Source organism: Heteronotia binoei, chromosome 6 (genome assembly GCF_032191835.1).
Source record: "Heteronotia binoei isolate CCM8104 ecotype False Entrance Well chromosome 6, APGP_CSIRO_Hbin_v1, whole genome shotgun sequence".
NCBI lineage: Eukaryota > Metazoa > Chordata > Lepidosauria > Squamata > Gekkonidae > Heteronotia > Heteronotia binoei.
The window spans coordinates 114,002,785-114,022,884 of NC_083228.1; the positions used below are offsets into that span (position 1 = coordinate 114,002,785).

Below are 20,100 nucleotides of genomic sequence, written 5' to 3' on the forward strand. Positions count from 1 at the left end.
ATGTGTGACTGCACAGATGACCACTCGAAGATCATCAGTTACAGGTAAGAAACCTGTCCTTATTTAGCCTCCTCTCTGAATATCCTCCATGCCCCATTAGGGATCAGTCACCTGAGGTTGCCATGACTTCCATGTGCGTGCACACACAGACATAAGGGTCCAAATGCTGTTTAAGCCATGACTTGACAAATCCCACAAACCACCCCATAAAAAAAGTCTGCTGTGAAAACGTGAAAGCAATGTCACCCCAGAGTCGAAAACGACTGGCGCAGAGTGGTAAAGCTGCAGTACTGTGGTCTGAACTCTCTGCTCACGACCTGAGTTCGATTCTGGTGGAAGCTGGATTCAGGTAGCCGACTCAAGGTTGACTCAGCCTTCCATCCTTCTGAGGTTGGTAAAATGAGTACCCAGCTTGTTGGGGGGAAAGTGTACATGACTGGGGAAGGCAATGGCAAACCACCTTGTAAAAAAAGTCTGCCATGAAAACGTCGTGATGCAACTTCACCCCATAGTCAGAAGTGACTGGTGCTTGCACAGGGGACCTTTCCCTTTTTCTCCCGACAAATCCCAAGTGCCAGCTTGCTATTATGCCTAGAAATTTCATTATAGCACCTAGTATTTGAAAATTGAAGTATGAAACCCTGAAGACTGAAATGAGATTGGTTCCTAAATATTCAGGACTGGGTCCCCAAGCCCAAGAAAATATGTCAAGGCCTGGGTTAAGCAAATGCAGTACCTTAAGTGTGTTCAGTAAGGGTTTTTTTAAAAAAACTTTGAACAGCAGACCTCCATGCCATATCAAAAACCTTGTTTGAAACTACCATCAGTTTCAAAAGTGGTTTGCCATGTGACATGGAAGGTTGCCATTTAAAAAACAACAACAACCTTGCAGTGGTTTCCCTGGGTTAGTTCCATGGCCCTTATGATTCTGGCCATTCTGAGCAAGTGTAAACTATGTGTTACCTACGTTATTTTGCATAATGTATACATTATGTCTGTTCATTGGAAGGATCGATTACTTGTTAGTGACAGGTGTCTCCAAGTTTATTTAGGATAACCTCAGCATGTCTCAGTTAGCCTTATGGATGTTTGACTATAGCATTTCCTCCTTTAGAACCTTGTGTTACACCAATATTACTCTCTGTGCTTCTTCAACTACAAATTGGATGAACAGACAGTGACACTTTTTCAATATTATTACATTAAACCAAGTGGATTTTGATTGATAACCTAATATTCAACTAATGCAAAACATCAATCATGGCAAGTATATTAATTATTTAATATTGCAGTCTAATTCAGAAATCAATGCGCTGCATGAGGGGAAGGGAAACTCACTGTTCCCAGAAGACTTAAGACAGGGAATGATTAAAAAAAAAAAAGATCCTGCTATACTCTTGTGTGTTAGCTCAATACTAATCTTTATTCATTTGCCAATAATCTCTTCCCATTTTCCACTTCAGGACCATTTTATCAGTTTTGAGATCTATAATTGAATTAAGTCTGCTTTCAGCACAGAGCAAAAGGAGTTGCACAAATATTGATGAAGTCATGACAGGGACAGCACAGGAGACAGACCACTAAAGAGGACAGATTTGATGCCATTAGCTGGAAGCTCCCTGTATCAATGACCTAGGTCTTGCTTCCCAGCAATTAAGTTCATTAGGACCTTTGGCACCACACAGCATAAATACAGGACTTGCATTCTCTCAATAATGCATGATGCGGTGCAGTAATTTTTGATTATTGTTTTAAACGTTTGTTGAGTCCAACTTTTTCTGGTGGCTTAAAAAAAATTAAACTGTATATGCACAATTGTGTATTTAGATTTGAAAACAGATACATCTTTAGAACAGCTATTGCTATAGAATATTTTATAGACTTTTGGGAGATATTTAAAAGATTGTATTAGAATTTGCATACATATATGTATTGTGTGTATAAATGGCCCTGATAGTGAGTAGTTTCTATGATTGGCGTAGTGGTTAAGAGCATGGTTTGGTGCAGTTTTGGTGTAGTTGTTAAGAGCAGGGACTCTAATCTGGGCGAACCGGGTTTGATTCCTTACTCCTCCACATGCAGCTGCTGGTGTGACATTGGGTCAGTCACAAGTTCTTTTAGAGCTGTTCTCAAAAGAGCACTCTCAGTCCCACCTACTTCACAGGGTACCTGTTGTGGGGAAAGATTGTAAACTGCTCTGAGACTCAGAGTGAAGGACGGGATAGTAATCTAATCTCCTCCTCTTCCAAATACTTCAGCAGTATCCCAGTTTCCTGCCCTAGTTATTTAAAGTGAGAAGTCAGCACTGATAGCCCCATGCTGTTGTTTCCTGGTTGCAAAATGGAGTGCTGTGCTATGATGGTTTTCTATTCTGGGTCACAGAAAAGAGGGAGATCTCTTGCTGAAAATGGCACTGTCACAGGAGGATTAGGCCAATAATAATAGGGCCCTAGTAGTGGCAATGAAAAAATGCTCTCTGAAAACTGTTTGCAAGGCTCATTAGCCTAAGATGGTACCCAGTGCAGATATGATAATTTTTTGTTATTTATAGTCTGCCTTTCTCACAGGAACTCAAGGCAAATTACGCATAGTAAGTCAGTTCAATCAACAAAATGGGACATTTGGTGATCAGTGCATTAGGATTTTAAAAGTCTGGAACCACCAGGAAGAACCGAAGCATAGCATGAACTGTAGTATTAGCATGACACACTAAATGGTACAGGAATTACATAATAGGACCCACTACAGCAAGCTATACATAGCAATATAGACCTCATTTATCCAGGTATGTTTGTAAACCTTTTTGTTCAGAAAAGAAGAAAAGCCGTCTTGAATATTTCAGTTCTGTATACTTTGTGGATAGCCAGGAGAGTGGGATAATGAGCTTAGATTATCCCAAGTTATTAAAAGTATGCGCTAGAAAGTCTGTTCCACATGTTTAAAACTTAACTTGGTGGCCTGAAGTGGATGCTTTCACTCAGTCTTTCCACTCAGCTTCACAGTATGGTTAATAATAATACTGGACTATTGTCCTTGCTACTATATTTTGATTTTCTTACATAGAGTCAGGTGTATGCAGTATGTCAGAATAGATACACAGTTCATCAGCTCAAAATAGGTATTAATGTAATTCAAGATAATTACACAAGTTTAATTGTTTTGGTAATCCAAAGTGTTTCAACAGTTTGTGTGAGGCTGTAGGTCATCCTCTGCTTCGTCTCCATTTTGAATATAGCTAGGGAACTCCTCACAGTCCAATGTTTTTTTTGGGGGGGGGGGGTGGAGAAGTCTAAAGGAGAGGTCAGAGGGTTGCTTATTTCTGTCACTCTCCAACAAGAGCACCATTGGCAAATCTCTGCACAGAGTTAAAGAAATCATGGATGAGAGTCTGGGTTTCCAGAGATAGCTATTCCTCACTTCTCCATATTTGTTGCTCAGTCGCACAGTCGAGTCTGACTCTTTGCGACCCCATGGACCAAGTCACGCCATGACTTCCTGTCTTCCACCATCCTCTGAAGTCTGCTCAAATTCATGTTCTCCATATACAGGAATACATGTCCCCAACCTTATAATAGCCCAAACCTGGTAGCTAGAATCCAGGATGTGTATTAACCACCTGTAGATTTCCCACCCACCCCACAATGTAATAGCAGCCTCTTGCATTGAGTGTAAACCGCCAAGCTGAGTGTGGGAAACACCTGTATGGCTTTATTCCAAAGTGACAAGACTGCCAGGGTCTTCATGTGGCTCAGCCAGCCATCCCACAGTTGCCTGCTTTGAAGTGACTGGGGCTTCCCTGAGCATGGCTAAGTTTTTGGACTCTGTGATGGTGTCCTGTGTCAGATACTTCAGGAACTAGACTACCCTCCCACCTAGATTAAAGATGTTGATATTAGTGTTCAAGTTCATGCATGTTTTATTGTTTATATAGGGTTTTTTGGGGTAGGGGAATGTCAGCTTTCATGGAATTTCACTTTTTGTTATTGAAAGGACAAAAATTGCCTGTCAGATTGCAAATTTTAGAAAAACAGCATGAGGTAAGAATGGTGCAAAGTGTTTTTAAAATATCCTCACCAAGAAGCCTGCTGTTTGTTCTTGAAATCCTCCTGGAAGATTGGGAGACCCTCATTAATTGCATGACAGCACAGGGCGATGCTATGACGAGAGGAAATCAGCCGCCTCCTTCTCCCTCTTCTGCCAGTGACATGTCCATGGAGGTCCATGGAGAAGAGAGAAAGAGGCAATTTTACCTCATTCCTTCTTGTTGCTGCAGCATCCCATGCTTGTTGTTTGTTAGTCTTTCTTTCTTGATCATCTAACGGGACTTTCAGAGCAAACATCAAGCTCCTTTGGAGAGTATGTAGGCAGAGAAAAATCTACTCCACCAACTGAATCTGTGAGCTTGACCACTGGATCCAATCCACTGGCTTAGAAGCTTGTCTTGTATTGCCAGTCTTTCTTGGGGTATGTTTTAAGGTGACCTTCAAAAATAAATTTTGTGGGGTCTTAAGCTAGCTGGATTTCCTATCATATTGCAGGCATTCTCTGTAATCTGTAAATATATGGAAATGGCTGTGGTTATTCAGTGGTGAGAGATATTTTATATGTAGTTAGAAGTTGTTGCTTCAGTATTGTCAGGGATCAGCCCAAGCACTGAAAGTACCTAAGTTCTAATACTAAAGTCTATTGGATCATATTAAACCCTTATAGTTTCCCATGTGGCTGAAATAATTAGTCCTTTCACCTCTAGGGGAACATGACTTCATTTATGAGAGATCAAATGGCTTTTAGAGGAAAATGAATCTAAATACAACTGGAGGTAGTGTCCCCTTCCGTTTTAAAATTTTTGTTGTATTTTCATAAAGCTGTCACTCGAAGAAATCTATATTGATCAATTTTATTAAATTTACTCAGTAAAAAGAGATCAAATTCATTCAGATTTGGATTTCAATAAAGCAGTAGCTTAGTAAAAAACCAACCAACCTTTCCCCCCTTTTGTTTCTATACATGCATGCATGTGGAAGGGCAGGTATCATCTCCAAAGAAGCATTCCCTTCCATGTATGACAGGAGAAATGCCTCTTCCGAGAAGAAGCTTGTCACACAATGATTTGTGAAGTACTTATCTTAAAAGTAGTTAATAACACTGTAGCCCTCATTTTTGTTTTCAGCAACATGATGTGTGTGTTCCCATAAAGATACAAGAAACCAAAATTTTACATCATGTGGTATGGCTTAATATGTAAATAGGAAGTGCTGGGCCTCATATCTTCAACTGCTGCTTTTAAAATTTACTTTCTACAAGTGGTCAGTATCTTGTTTTTTGTGATAGTGGATTCAATATATGCTGCAAACCTCTTTGAAAGTCAGGAAATATAGGAAGATATGGCTTTCTTTATAGAATCAATCCATCTCAAGTTGAATCTTCCTCTTTTCCTGCTACATTCAATTTTTTCCACAATTATTATAGTGTTTATTTAAAAAAAAATGAACTTAAACATAATATAATACTAAATAATAGAGAAAGGTTTAGCAACTATTTAGAACTTTTTCTTCTTCTGTTACAGGGATGCTGGAAACATCAAAACTGGATTAGAACATCTGGTAAGTTATAATTTTCTCTTGAATATTTGCATCGTCTTTGATATCTGCATTCCAATTGAACACTTTTGAATGAGCTTTGAATACCTTGAATTGAGAAAGTCAACTATTTCCCAGAGGGTCAGCTTACTGTTATTATGTGAAGGCACTTACATTTTCATTTATCTTATATTTCAAGGGATTTTAATTTTTTTAATTACTTTTTTTGATGTCGAGATGAAATAAAATGGGCTATAATCCTTGGATTGATGATTGTCTTAATTATAAACAAAAAAGTTGTTTGGTGTTGGATTTTTGGCTCATTCTGATCTAAAAACCAGCAAACTTGTGTTTTAAAACCCAGTTCAAATATTGCATGCATAAATATTGGTATTTCAGTAATTTGAAATCTCTAAAAGAAGTAAACAGCTTTGTTTTAGTGTTGCCTTTTGCTTATGAATTACATATTTAAATTCCATTCAGTTGTAAGATATAAAATAATATTCTGAATGCAGAATAATTGTCTTAAGTAAACATATTGGAATTTTATGTGAAAGAAAGTTATCCTTCACCTTAAATGCAGTGCTATTACAAACCTGATAAACGTCAAATATATATATATATATATATATATATATATATATAAAGAACATGAAGTAGTTTGCTAGAAAGCTGTGTCATGGATCCAGAGAACAGTGCAGTGGGTTTTGTTTCAGTTTCCCACCGAAGGCCTTTGTCTCGATCCCTATGCACAAGAACCTGTTCCTCAAGGTTAGGGAGTAGCTTTAGAGTTGCCAGCCTCAAGGTGCCTCATCATGACTGATCTCCAGATGACAGAGATCAGTTCCTCTGGAGAAAACAGCTACTCTCTAGGGTTAATTACTCTATGGCGTTATATTCAAATGTCCCTCCCTTCCCCAAACTACCTTCCTCAGGCTTCAGCACCAAAGCTCTATGAATTTACAAGCCCTGAGCTGGCAACCCTAAGCGGTTTACATTGTAGAGTAAAAGTGGAAGGAGGTGTTTAAATCAAAACCTTTTAACTGAAATTTCAGACTGATTTTTTGGGGGGTATGTATTACAATTAATGATCCAAATTCATTCTTATTACTGTAAACTATGTAGCTCAGGGGTGGGCAATGGTAGCTCTCCAGATGTTTTTTGCCTACAACTCCCATCAGCCCTAGCCAGCATGACCAGTGTCTGGGGCTGATGGGAGTTGTAGGCAAAAAACATCTGGAGAGCTACGGTTGACCACCCCTGATGTAGCCCAATTATCCTGTGATTTGCCGCAAATGTTCTTCAAATAAAAACTGCTGCTGCTTATTTTCTTTACACACACACACCCACAGCCTTTGCAGTGAAAGTTCAAGTGAAGACTGAGGGACTGTGAGCCTGGGCTCATAGTGAACAGGCATTTACCTACCTGAGCTTGTCTGATGAGGTGAAGATATGTTTGAGGTCATCTGTCTGGACTGTTTTATTTTTCTTCAGAGCAGAAATGTATATTGTTATGCACTGGTGATAATGTAGTACACAACTAAGTATAAATTTAGTGTGCCTGTTATCTTCTCTTCTATTAACCAAGCCTGTGGTTACATGCTTTTATTCATACCTTGAATTAGCATAGAAAGTTGAATATCTGAAGGTGGGTGAAGTGAATGCAAGTGCTTTAAAGTTTATACAGCAAGCCATAGCACAGCATCTAGAGATGCCACAGTGCCTGGGGTGCTCTGGCCAATTGCAGGTGGTTGTCTTGTGAAGTAAATACTTGTAAAATAAGATTCTGATTCATGTACATTTGTACCATCTTCTCTGGGGAGAAATTATTTTCTATTGTATAGTTCATATATGGGGATGGAACGAGATTAACGCATATTAGCACACTGTGGATTACTGGGAAAAATGTTCTTATTTATTCTGGAGCTAGCCTTGGAATGTTGAAGAAACTATCAGTTTGTTGTAAATAATTTTAGTTTTACTACATTGTTCAGGGTGGTGAGAACCAGAGAGGATTGTGAGGCACTCCAAAGGGATCTGTTGAGACTGGGTGAGTGGGCGTCAACATGGCAGATGAGGTTCAGTGTGGCCCAGTGCAAAGTAATGCACATTGGGGCCAAGAATCCCAGCTACATATACAAGTTGATGGAGTGTGAACTGGCAGAGACTGACCAAGAGAGAGATCTTGGGGTCGTGGTAGATAACTCACTGAAAATGTCAAGACAGTGTGCGATTGCAATAAAAAAGGCCAACGCCATGCTGGGAATTATTAGGAAGGGAATTGAAAACAAATCAGCCAGTATCATAATGCCCCTGTATAAATCGATGGTGCGGTCTCATTTGGAATACTGTGTGCAATTCTGGTCACCACACCTCAAAAAGGATATTATAGCATTGGAAAAAGTGCAGAAAAGGGCAACTAGAATAATTAAAGGGTTGGAACACTTTCTCTATGAAGAAAGGTTAAAACGCTTTAGCTTGGAGAAACGTTGACTGCGGGGTGTCATGATAGAGGTTTACAAGATAATGCATGGGATGAAGAAAGTAGAGAAAGAAGTACTTTTCTCCCTTTCTCACAATACAAGAACTCGTGGGCATTTGATGAAATTGCTGAGCAGGCAGGTTAAAACGGATAAAAGGAAGTACTTCTTCACCCAAAGGGTGATTAACATGTGGAATTCACTGCCACAGGAGGTGGTGGCGGCTACAAGCATAGCCAGCTTCAAGAGGGGTTTAGATAAAAATATGGAGCAGAGGTCCATCAGTGGCTATTAGCCACAGTGTGTATATATATGTGTGTGTGTGTATATAAAAAAAATTTTTGGCCACTGTATGACACAGAGTCTTGGACTGGATGGGCCATTGGCCTGATCCAATATGGCTTCTCTTATGTTATGTTCTTCAATCAAAACCTCCAGAAAATTGTGAACCTTCAAAATGCTATTGTGGTACAGGGTGGCTAAGGCCCACCAGCCTGTTACAAGTTCTGTTATAACTTGGAGCAAAGTCAGCCAGGTGCCTGAGCTTCAGCATAGGGCCGAGGAAGCTTACCGCCTGCTGTTACCCATTCTGCCCTCATTAGGAAATCTTTTAAGCTCCTCCCCTATCCTGGCAACTGGAGGTCTATTATCCTCTCTTGATTGACAGGGTAGTTCTAGAGTGGAGCAGTATCCCTTTAAGGCCAGTTCAGCCTGCAGCCTAGGGAAGACATCTAGAAGGAGGCAGCGCTGGTGGGACGAGCAGCCTTGAAAGGAAATGAAAGTCAAAGGGAGATGGGTTGGATCAGGAATCGGACAAGAAGCTCTAACTGCCAGAACAAAGAATGATTACCTGATGAAAGTAGTGTTTCTGATAGCCTTTGGAAATACTGAAATGTTAGGTTTTTAGTTTGAGCATCACACATGCAAAAACTTGGCTCGTGCTATGTGGAGGGTCATAGGTTAGTGGTCTCCCTGCCACTGCAGGGTGTCACGGGGAATCATGAGTTTATTTTAGGAAGATGTTCTTCATGTGGATCTTGTTGAAAAGCTAGTTTTCTGTCAAAAGCAGTGCAGGGAAAACTGCCTTTAACTCAGATTTGTGGAGGATATCAGGCTGTGGAAAAAGTTGTTTAGGCAAATATTTGGGAGCATTGGATTTTAATAAAGTACTAAGAATGAAAAGTTTTTCCAGTGAATTTGAGTAACAGTATCATTTAATTCCAGTAGAGGTTCCTGCTTAGTTCTTTGAGCTATAACACATAATAAAATGGAAGAAGTTACGGAATGCAATTTGTACTCTGTTCTTTTTTTGTTAATCATCAGAAACAAAAATCTTTTTCCAACTGAAAAGAATTATGTCTCCTTCTCTGACATTGCAGAACAGTGATCTGCTTGTCCTTGTGATCAAGAAAAGAAGTCTGACCATCAAGTGTTGAATAGCAGACTGTCATTAATAGCTTGTTAGCCCATCAGTAGTTTGTGTATAGTTACTGGCTTTCAGCAATGTAGACATTCCCTTGTTCTAACATGTTAATCAATAACCACCAACAGAGCCTGCTAAAAGCACCTTTTAAAGCTAGCTAGCATGTTTCATGTGTTTTTGCCAGTACTATTCATGATCTTCATTGAGAGAGGATTAGCTAGGTTTTCCCAATCCATGTACTCATGATCAAATAAGCTCATGTGCAGACTTCATATATGGCAGTACATTGAATATATAGTGAAAGTATAACATGAAATGCTGCACAGTTTTATTTGCAGAAAGCCAATAAGAATGATTTAGCATTCAATTTTAGCTTTAAAGAAGAAGCAGAGAAGACGAGATTGGATTTATATTATTATTATTAATTTATTACATTTATATCCCGCCCTCTCTGCAAGCGGACTCAGGGCGGCTCACAACATTATACTTAAGTGTTAAGGGCTCCTGACTTTATAAAACCCTTTACCTTCTACACGGATGCATCTAATGTTGGGATAGGGGTCATGTGAAGTCAGACTGGGAAGGATGGAAATCAACATCCCATCCTTTACCTTAGTAGAAAGTTGGTGGAAAGAGAGCAACAACTCTCTGTGATTGAGAAGGAATATCTGGCGATAGTGTGGACCATAGGTAAGTTAAAGCCATACCTATGGGCAAGGAAATTCATTTTGTTCACTGACCATTCACTGTTGCACCGATTAAACCAGGTAAAGAGGACAAACAGTAAATTGATAAGATGGAGTCTTTATTTGACAGGATTATAACTCTGACATTTTGCACTTAAAAGGCAAGGAGAATGTCATTGTAACTCACTTTTAATTAGTAGCATTGGTTAATATTTTTTTCTCTTATTAATGGCATACCAGATTTATCATATTAAAAAATTACACATGCCTTTAAAAGTTTTAAAAATCAGCATATTTTTTCATTGTATTTCTTGAGCCTAAACAAATTTATGTGAAAGGAATGCCCAGAGAGGTTGATGAGTCTTAACTTCTTGGTGAGTGTGCTTATGACTGAGGCATCCATTATGCTGAACAGTTAATAAAAGCAACTACACAATTAATACTGGCTTTGCCAGCTGCACTGGCTACAGATTGATTACTGGATCAGGTTCAAGGTTTTGGTGCTCATATTCAAAGCCCTAAATGGTCTGGGACCATCATATCTACAGGACTACTTCTCCTAGTGGTAGAGCATCTGCTTGGGAAGCAGAAGGTCCCAGGTTCAATCCCTGGCATCTCCAAAAAAGGGTCCAGGCAAATAGGTGTGAAAAACCTCAGCTTGAGACCCTGGAGAGCCGCTGCCAGTCTGAGAAGACAATACTGACTTTGATGGACCAAGGGTCTGATTCAGTATAAGGCAACTCCCTATATACTCCACAAAGAGCATTACAATAATCCAACAATTTACTGGTAGTCCCTGACTCCATAATGGTCTGGCTGTCCTCAACCAGGGCTAAGACCTTGTCAGCTCTGGTTCCAAACTGGTGGAACCCTGTTTATTGAAACTCAAGCCTTGTGGGACTTAGTTCCGCAGAGCTTGTAAGACAGAGGTGCTCTTCTGGTCATACAGTTGCATACAGTTTCAGCCAGAAAGACCACCAGGCCTTCCTAGTGTTGACCCATAAATCCTGCTGTACTGGCTGCCCCCTTAGTTATCCACCTCTGAAGATTGTTGAAATGCCATCTGATATGGTTTGATTGTCTGATTCACATTTCTTTAACTGTAAATTGATTTTAAATGGTAATGCTGATTTTATTGTTATTTAACTGTTGGAAGCTGCCCTGAACCCTACCTGGCAGGGAAAAGAGCAGGATAAAAACCTCATAAATAAATTAAATTAAATAAATAATATATGCTTAGAAAACATAACAGATGTATTTTTAATTTAGGGTCTTTCTCTTTTTTTCATTTGCAAGAACATTTGGGAGAAATACTAGGATTTGCAGTGAGTGACTGGCACACTGTTATTTAAGAACCATTTGAGCCTCAAATTTTACAGTACTTTTGGAAGAAGTATGAGCTTTTTAATTGGGCTCTTGAACAGACAATCACTCCATAGTTTTAGTTTACTTGTAGTACGCAGTTAAATATTTATTAGTGCAACGTGGAAAAATACATGAGCATTTTAAAGATCAGGTTCTTTTTAGTAAACAGAATTGGACTTACTGAACAACTTATGTAAAGTACAGGGCATTTTGGTGAAATCAAAATAAAGACTTATCAGTATATAGTGGGCGGGGGGGGGGGGGATCTTGCATTCCTGAACTACATTGAGAGCATGTAAGTGATCAAGATCAAATGAATCTGGATTCTGAGTAACACAGCTGATGAAGAAAACAAGGCATTAATTTTTTTGAGCCAGCTGCATTATTACCTATTTAAGCCATATTACCTGTGGCTTATGATGGATATAACAAGATGATATAACAAGATGCTTTCGATGTATTTATCCTTAACCTCTTCCATTCACGGCTATCACATCCACATACAGTTATTGCATTTTTACACCCCAAGCAGGCTGCTTGCATGAATTATTAAAATTATCATTAGACTTCTGTTTGCTTACATCAATGTAATTATTTTATTTAGGAGATCTTTTATAGATTTTGTTAGATACCATGTTGATGCTCCATTATTTCAGTGAGTTCTTTCAGAGTTCACTGGAATAATTGTGTGGCAAATACCATACATTAACTTTGTTTCAGAAACTGTGTCTTATATAAATCAGTCAGCATTAGTTCATTGTTTTATCTGATGGGCTACTCTATAGCACAGTTAAGTCAAAGGAATGCATTTGTATTAGTTGTTCTGTTGGCTTTTTGGATAGTAAAGTACTTTAAATCCTAGTATTTCAGCTTTTGTTAACTTTTTTATTTAAGATGTTTTAGCCTGCCACTTGACATTTATTTACTGCATTTTATCCCACCAGTCCTTCAGGTAGCTGTGGCACATGCACTTTTGTCCTTCGTTTTATTCTCACAACAGCTCTAGGAGGTAGGTTAGGCTATGAGAGGTGACTGGTTTAAGGTTACCTGGTAAGCTTCCATGGCAGAACAGGGATTTGAATATTGCTTTCCTGAATATTTGAATATTGAATATTGCTTTCCTCAGTCCTAGTCCAACAGGCTAACCACTTGATATGGCTTATTTTAAGTTGAAATAAACTTTTCCATGTAGTAAAATCTCAGTAGCAAGAATAACCGATTTAGATAACCACTTGTAAATGGCCTTCCTGAAATGATTCTTACATTCTTATTGGGAGAGAAGGACTGAAGAATTGTCCTAGTCAAGGGTCTTCAGATATGATCTGGTCACAGTGACCCACAGTGCTCTAATCACATCCAGTTGGTCCAAATGCAGCAGCCAAACATCTGTCAAGAGTAGGATACAGGTATCATGATCATCGTGTGCTTAAAGATCTGCAGTGGCTGCCTGATTCCAGAAATAATGCAAAATGCTGATTTCTTAATTTAAATATTCTTTGAGCTTCAAACTTCCAGTTGTTAGCATATAACTGTGAAAGCTTGCATTTTCACCTTTCAGTACATGGGGAAGATGTGTGTGTGTGTGTGTGTGGGGGGAGTTGTTTGTCCTTTCTGTGTTTCCAATGCATTATTAATCCCTATCAAAAATCCATTTAAAGTGGTACATATGATAATGGATGAGAAGATTCTGCCCCCCCCCCCAAACCCCCTATGTACCATATTTTTCGGTCCATAAGACGCTCCGGACCATAGGACGCACCTTCCTCCTGGGGGGCGATCCGCTGCCTCCGATCTCGGCGCTTCCCCCGCGCCTGCCTGCCTGGCTCCAGTCCTGCTTCCAGCAAGCGCTGGGATCGCTCCACGCTGCCCCCACTGCAAACCCAGCGCTTCGCGAGCGCTGGCTGCAGAGGGGGCAGTGTGCTTCCTCCGTGCCTGTCTGCCTGGCTCCAGCTCTGACGCTTACAGCAAGCGCCAGGATCGCTCCCTCCGCCCTCTGATCCCGGCGCAAGTTCTTGGTTTCAGAATGTTACTAATAGACATTCAGTAGAAGCACTTCAAGCAAGGAAATTTATGGTATCCGTTGATCTGGTGGCAGCTTATTGACATGTCCTAGCCTTTCCTCCTCATAGATTGTTCCTTTGGTCTGCATGCAAAGACCAGTGCTTCCAACTCAATGTATCTTACTACATCCTTACCAATATGACCTTCTCCTCAGGTCACTGTCCAAGTGAAAGGCAGTTGAAGACACAAGTCTGTGTCTGTCTGTCGGTCTGTTGTCGGTTTATACGACAATACAGATGGAACACTCAGCTCAGTCAATTTTACATCTGAGTGGAGTATAGACTCCACAAAGGATGTTCTTTCTCCCATCCAGACATTGATAACAACTGCTGAACAATTAAAATCAGAAATACCTGCAGACCCAATGTTCTTAGCTCAGCTTCATGGATCTATGACTGCAGCAAGATAGGGAAGAGCACATGTAAGAGCTAATGAGAGGAACTTGGTATCTTTCAAGAGTTTCATCTTTTTGAAGCTGTATATTAAGGCCCAAGTGTTCAGCTGAGCCACAGAATGCAGTGGTGGACAGTGGAAAATCATTTATCCAAAAGGAAACATTTCCAAGTCTTACAGACATTTCAGATGGCAGACTGAGGAGGCCATAGTTCTGGACTGTGAACATGAATTTTGGAGCACCAGGGTGGCTACATGTAGTATCTGGTCAATGGAGCTCCAAACCATTCAGTTTGCACTGATGACTTTTAGATTGGAATTAATCAACTAGGTATATAAATCAGAATGGACAACTGTGGCCACCTGAGGGGGCAGCAGGATATCATGATTGACTTCCAAAGTCAGCAGAGATTCACCAGATTCAATGTTGTTTGTTAATTGCCTTTTTATTAGATGCAACAAAGTACGTGCAGGTTTCCTCTCAAGCACAGTTCCCTTCACCTGCCTGTTTCTGTCATTCAGACCTCAGTGGGCTGAGCTATGTCTCTGCTTTGAAGCACTTCCAGTAAGCCTGTCCCAGTTTGATAGCCATATCTTGTTCCAGGCTTCAGCTCTTCCTTTAGGTTCCTCTTTCTTCCTTCTCTGAACCTCCTCAGCTGTGCTGAGGCAGCTTGCATTCCTGACCTTCCTGTATCTTCTGATATTATCTTTTTTAGCCCTGGGGCTCTGCCCATGCTGGTCAAATCCATTACCCTTCTCAGAACCTTGTTGGTCTCTTAACACCTTCCTTAACAACAGCTGCAACTGTCTTCTTGGAAGGTGCCTCACCCTATCATAAAGCATCTGTTGCCTTCTGCTCAGTAAAATGGAGCCTCTGCTGCCACTTTTGTGCCACAACAACAGAATGGACAAGGTAAGGGGATAGCAATTCCAGAACACTGCAATAAGAAGCAGCAACACTTCTCTGAGCAGAAAAACACATAATCTTCCTGGGAGTGGAACATATCACCAATTCATTTGACACACAGGTGGACTGACTGAATTGAAGCCAGATGGTTCCAGAAGAGTAAGTACCATACCTGGAGATATTTCAACAATTCTCTTTCTAATTTAGTCTAAGTAGACCCATTTGCACTTTCAGGGAATGCCAAACTGAGCAGATATTTTTCACATTACAATTGTCTAGAAGCAGAAAAGGGTGGATGCTATGGTGGTTTCATGAACACCGGGACACCTTTATGCCACTTCCCTGGCCCATGTTCTGTAATCAAAGATGGAATTGTTAGGCACATAGAGGGACAAAGACTGCTGAGGGAAAATCAGCATGGCTCCTGCAAAGAGAAGTCCTGCATCATCAATCTTTAGGACAGGGGTGGGGAACCTTTTTTCTGCCAAGGGCCATATGGATATTTATAACATCATTCGCAGGCCTTAAAAAATTACCAACTTAAAAACAGTGCTCCGCCAAGGGAGAATGATTCAGGCCAGCAAAATTAATGCAAATAATTGTTTTTCTATTTGAAGTCATGTGGGGAGAGAGCCTAATCTGGTGCGTGTGCACACACACACACACACAAACACGGCCCTAGGCAAATGTCCAGCAGGAACTCAGTAGCATATTAGGCCACATTCCCTAATATTAGCATATTAGGTCACACACTCATTAGCATATTAGGCCACACCATCTGGGATAATCAAGTGCAAACTGAACTGTGACAGTAACTTTTCCAAGCCCTGCAGCAATTCTGGCCGGCCAGCCAGGCTCCAGGGAGGCTGCCACACAGTACATCTGGACCCTGTGATCCCTGCCTGGTCCTGGGGAGGGTGCTGCACAGTGTGGCTGGGTCCCATGATCCTCGCTGGCCAGCCGGGCCCCAGGGAGGCTGTCACATGGCCCAGTTCGGCCCAGTAATCCCCGAGGCCCACACCAAGTGACCTCGAGGGCCATATATGGTCCTCAGGACGGAGGTTCCCTACCCCTGCTTTAGGAGTTCTTTGAGAAACAAGCATGTAGATAATGTTGACCCAGTATGCATAATATACCTGGACTTTCAAAAAGCTTTTGACAAAATACCAAAAACTCCTGAGTAAATTTTGCAGTGATGGGATAAGAGCATGGATTCTCTTCTGAATTAAAAACTTGTTAAATGACAGGAAGAGTAAGATTCAATGGGCAGTTCTCACACTATTTCATAAGTCATCCAGGGCTCAGCAATAGCAAGGTCTTATCAGGAGAAGAGGACCCCTGTGTAGCCAGCTCTGAGTCAGCAGAAGCTAGCAAGCAGGAAGACGAGCTGCAGGCTTGTCAGGATTCACAGTCAACAGCTGGTGCAGAGCCACTGACACCCTGCAGCCCTGCTTCAGCAGGTGAAACTCAACAAGTTATTTCCAATTCCCCAGTATGACCCACACCCAGTATGACCCACACTCACACTCTTAGAGCACTGCATACAGAGGCTAGAAACAGATCTACAGAGACGGCTTTCAGCTGAGGCAGTGGGTGTCACTTGTTATCGGCCTCCCCCCCTCATTCCAACCCAGCACTACAAGATCTGCTGGACCTGGACAATAGGTCATATCTGTGAGGCAGAATTTGCCATCTTAGTCTAATTTTTAGATTTTATCAATTTTATATATTTTAACCTGGTCTTTTATTGTTTTTACTGTTGACTGTTTTTATGATGTAACCTGCCCTGAGCCTGTTCAATGGGAAGGGTGGGCTAAAAATAAATAAATAAGTAAATAAGTGCACGCCTCCTGGCTCAACACTACCTACCTGCTGATAACAAAGATGAGTGGTTGCAGGATTCGTCCCAGGCAGCTGGCTACAAGCATTACCCTTAAGCATATGGCTAGAAAAACCAGCCAAGGGAGTTGATAGGCATGGACACAATGCATATGATAAATGCTCAACTACCGACTCTGTTTTGCCTGACCTTCTGGAACCCTGATCTCTGGAGTGAATTACTCTGCGTGCCCTGACTTCTGGTAACTGGTACTCTGAGCCTGCTAGTCAGTAAACAATAAAGGGAAGTAAGTAGTGGGATTCCACAGCGATTGGTATTGTAGCCGATCCTATTTAATTTATTCATAAAGGATCTGGAACGAGGGGTGAATAATGGGTTTGCAGATGACAGAATTATTCAGGATGGTGAAAACTAAGGCTGATTGTGAAGAGTTCCAAAAGGACTCCACAAGATAGGTGAGTGGGTGACAAGGTGGCAAATTAAGTTCAATGTTGGTAAGTGTAACGTGATGCACATTGGGACAAACAATCCCAACTTCAAGTATAAACATAAGAACATAAGAGAAGCCATTTGCCATCCTGTGGCAAATCCAAATTGCTCCAGAACCACTAAGAAATACTCCACACTTGTCCTGCTACCAACTACAGAAAAGCCTTGAAGCAGTCCAGGTCTATAGTTTTAATGTGGTATTCTATTCATTTATTGGTCATGCCTCAGATTGCAGATAGGTGACCGTTGTCTCCTTGTTGTGTGAAGTGGGTGGGTTCTGGGCTGTGAGCCCCTGGCTAAGAGCCCTTGTCCCTTCACCCTTATGTGTTTTGCAAGATGCTTTTTAGCCCATTGAGCTTTAAGAACATAAGAGAAGCCATGTTGGATCAGGCAGTGGCCCATCCAGTCCAACACTCTGTGTCACACTATGATACTGGCTGATTTGTTTTCAATTCCCTTCCTAATAATTCCCAGCATGGCGTTGGCCTTTTTTATTGCAATCCCCCACTGTCTTGACATTTTCAGTGAGTTATCTGCCACGACCCCAAGATCTCTCTCTTGGTCAGTCTCTGCCAGTTCACAACCCATCAACTTGTATTTGTAGCTGGGATTCTTGGCACCAATGTGCATTACTTTGCACTTGGCCACATTGAACCTCATCTTCCACGTTGACGCCCACTCACCCAGCCTCAACAGATCCCTTTGGAGTGCCTCACAACTTTCCCCGCCTCTCCCATAGCCTTCCTGGGATCAGGGAGGGGGAAGAGGAGCCCCAGCAGCCAATCCAAAGCATGCATTTGCAAAATGCATTGCAAATGCATGCTTTGCAGGGCTGTTGTGTAGCTGATCCCCCAGCCATCAGCAAAATTGTTGTTCTTTTGCTTACTTGGGTATCCAAGTAAGCACTGTTGTCTGGCCCATCGCAGAGCAGTGCTATTTTTGAACTGCTCTCTGTAGGGCCAGAGAACCTTTTTAAGGAGTCTGCCTGGCTGGACTCCTCCATTGCTGCTGTGTTGGTGTGTGAGAGAGATTGTGCTGTGCTGGCCCTTGGCCTCAGCTGCCGCTGCTCTCTCTCAGCCTTACCAGACTTGCCTGGAGTAGAGAAGACGTCTAAGGTAAGACAGTCTTGGGGTTCTTGTTTTTATTTTAGTTGGTAAAAGGACTTTTTAAGACTCAGAGTCCCTTTACTTATCCAGATTTGGGTGGTGGGTAGCTTATTTGGGATTAGGGTTAGGGGGTTCTGCTGGGGGAGGTGTCCTGGGGTGGGATTTTTTTTTGCCAGTTTGCCCATATCTTACTTTAGTGAGAGGACTTTTAAAAGTGCAGTGTCCTTTTACTTTTCCTGATTTGGGTGGCTTGGATTTCTTGGGGTTAGGGTGAAGGGTTTTTTTGGGGGGGAGGGGTTGGTAAAGTTCCTGTATTGTTAAAAGTTAAGTTTTTTACTGTTTTAAAAGGATTCTGTGTTTGATTTGTTGCTGCTGTGTTGTGCTGCTGTTGTTCCTTTTCTCTTCTGGTTCGTGGGGAGGGGGCTGTTTGGCCTAATTTTCATTGTTTAAAAGGCCACTTTTTAAACAGTTGAGTTTCCTGGCCTTCTCCTGTTGTCCCTTTTCCTGGTTCTGGTTTTGGGGGGGGGGAGCTGGCAGCTGGGTGAGAGACCCAGAACCAGCAGGCTTGTTGTGCTTGGCCAGTTCTCCCGTGTTGTTTGGGGCAGAGCTGGAGAGCTGGCATCTGTAGATTGTGTGTTCTGTGGCAGGGAAGCTGGCACTTGGGTGAGAGGCCCAGAACCAGCAGGCTTGTTGTGCTTGGCCAGCTCTCCCCGTATTGTTTGGGGTAGGGCTGGAGAGCTGGCATCTGTAGATTGTGTGTTCTGTGGCAAGGAAGTTGGCATCGGGGTGAGAGACCCAGAACCAGCAGGCTTGTTGTCCTTGGCCAGCTCTCCCCATGTTGTTTGGGGCAGGGCTGGAGAGCTGGCATCTGTAGATTGTGTGTTCTGTGGCAAGGAAGTTGGCATCGGGGTGAGAGACACAGAACCAGCAGGCTTGTTGTGCTTGGCCAGCTTTCCCCGCGTTGTTTGGGGCAGGGCTGGAGAGCTGGCATCTGTAGATTGTGTGTTCTGTGGCAGGGAAGCTGGCATCTGGGTGAGAGACCCAGAACCAGCAGGCTTGTTGTGCTTGGCCAGCTCTCCCCGCAATGTTTGGGGCAGGGCTGGAGAGCTGGCATCTGGGTTTGTTGCAGCCAGGTCTGCAGAGCAGACCTTGAGCAGATTGTGTTTTGTGTGGCAGGGTTCATAGACTAGATAGATGTATATAGTGCCTTTGGGTCCTATAGAGATATAGAGATTCTCTGGTGTGAAATTAGGTTTGGCTTTGGGTGCCCCAGGAATTGGACCCCCTGTCCCAATCTTTTTGGGACTTGGAGGGTTTGTAGGGGAGAGTCCCCTGCAGGTCCCCTGCAAATGTGGGGGCTCTCCCTCAAACCCCCTCCCATCCAGGCGGCTTCAAATATACCCTATTTGCCATTGATTTCAATGGCCCATCGGGTATAATGGGGCCGTATATTCAGAAATAGCTGCGCATCTACCGTATATGCGGCTATTCTGACTACGGATTTCAGAAATATACGGGATTCCGTATTCCCCCCCCTCCCCATATATTTCCGAATCCATGTACTACCAAAATTTTTTTTTTTTGCACATCCCTACTCTGCAGTTGACTTTCCAATGTTCCTTCCTCATGGCACTGGCCTGTTATGGACCAATACATCGTGACTGTTTGAGAATTTATTCTGATTTGAATTGGAAATATTTTTAACTATTTTTGTAAGCCACCTTGAAATACAAGGAAAGGCAGGGTACAAATGTTTTAATAAATAAATCCA

At 41.8% G+C, this 20,100-nt stretch overlaps 1 protein-coding gene across 2 annotated transcripts in view; it reads left to right on the forward strand.

Annotated features, from left to right (window-relative positions):
• RSRC1 (arginine and serine rich coiled-coil 1) overlaps positions 1–20,100 on the forward strand; it is a 284,862-nt gene that overhangs the window by 125,986 nt on the left and 138,776 nt on the right. For both annotated transcript variants that reach the window (XM_060242387.1, XM_060242388.1), the window contains exon 5: positions 5,567–5,603. In XM_060242387.1, the coding sequence (XP_060098370.1) occupies positions 5,567–5,603 (37 nt within the window). The remainder of the gene's footprint in view (positions 1–5,566; positions 5,604–20,100) is intronic.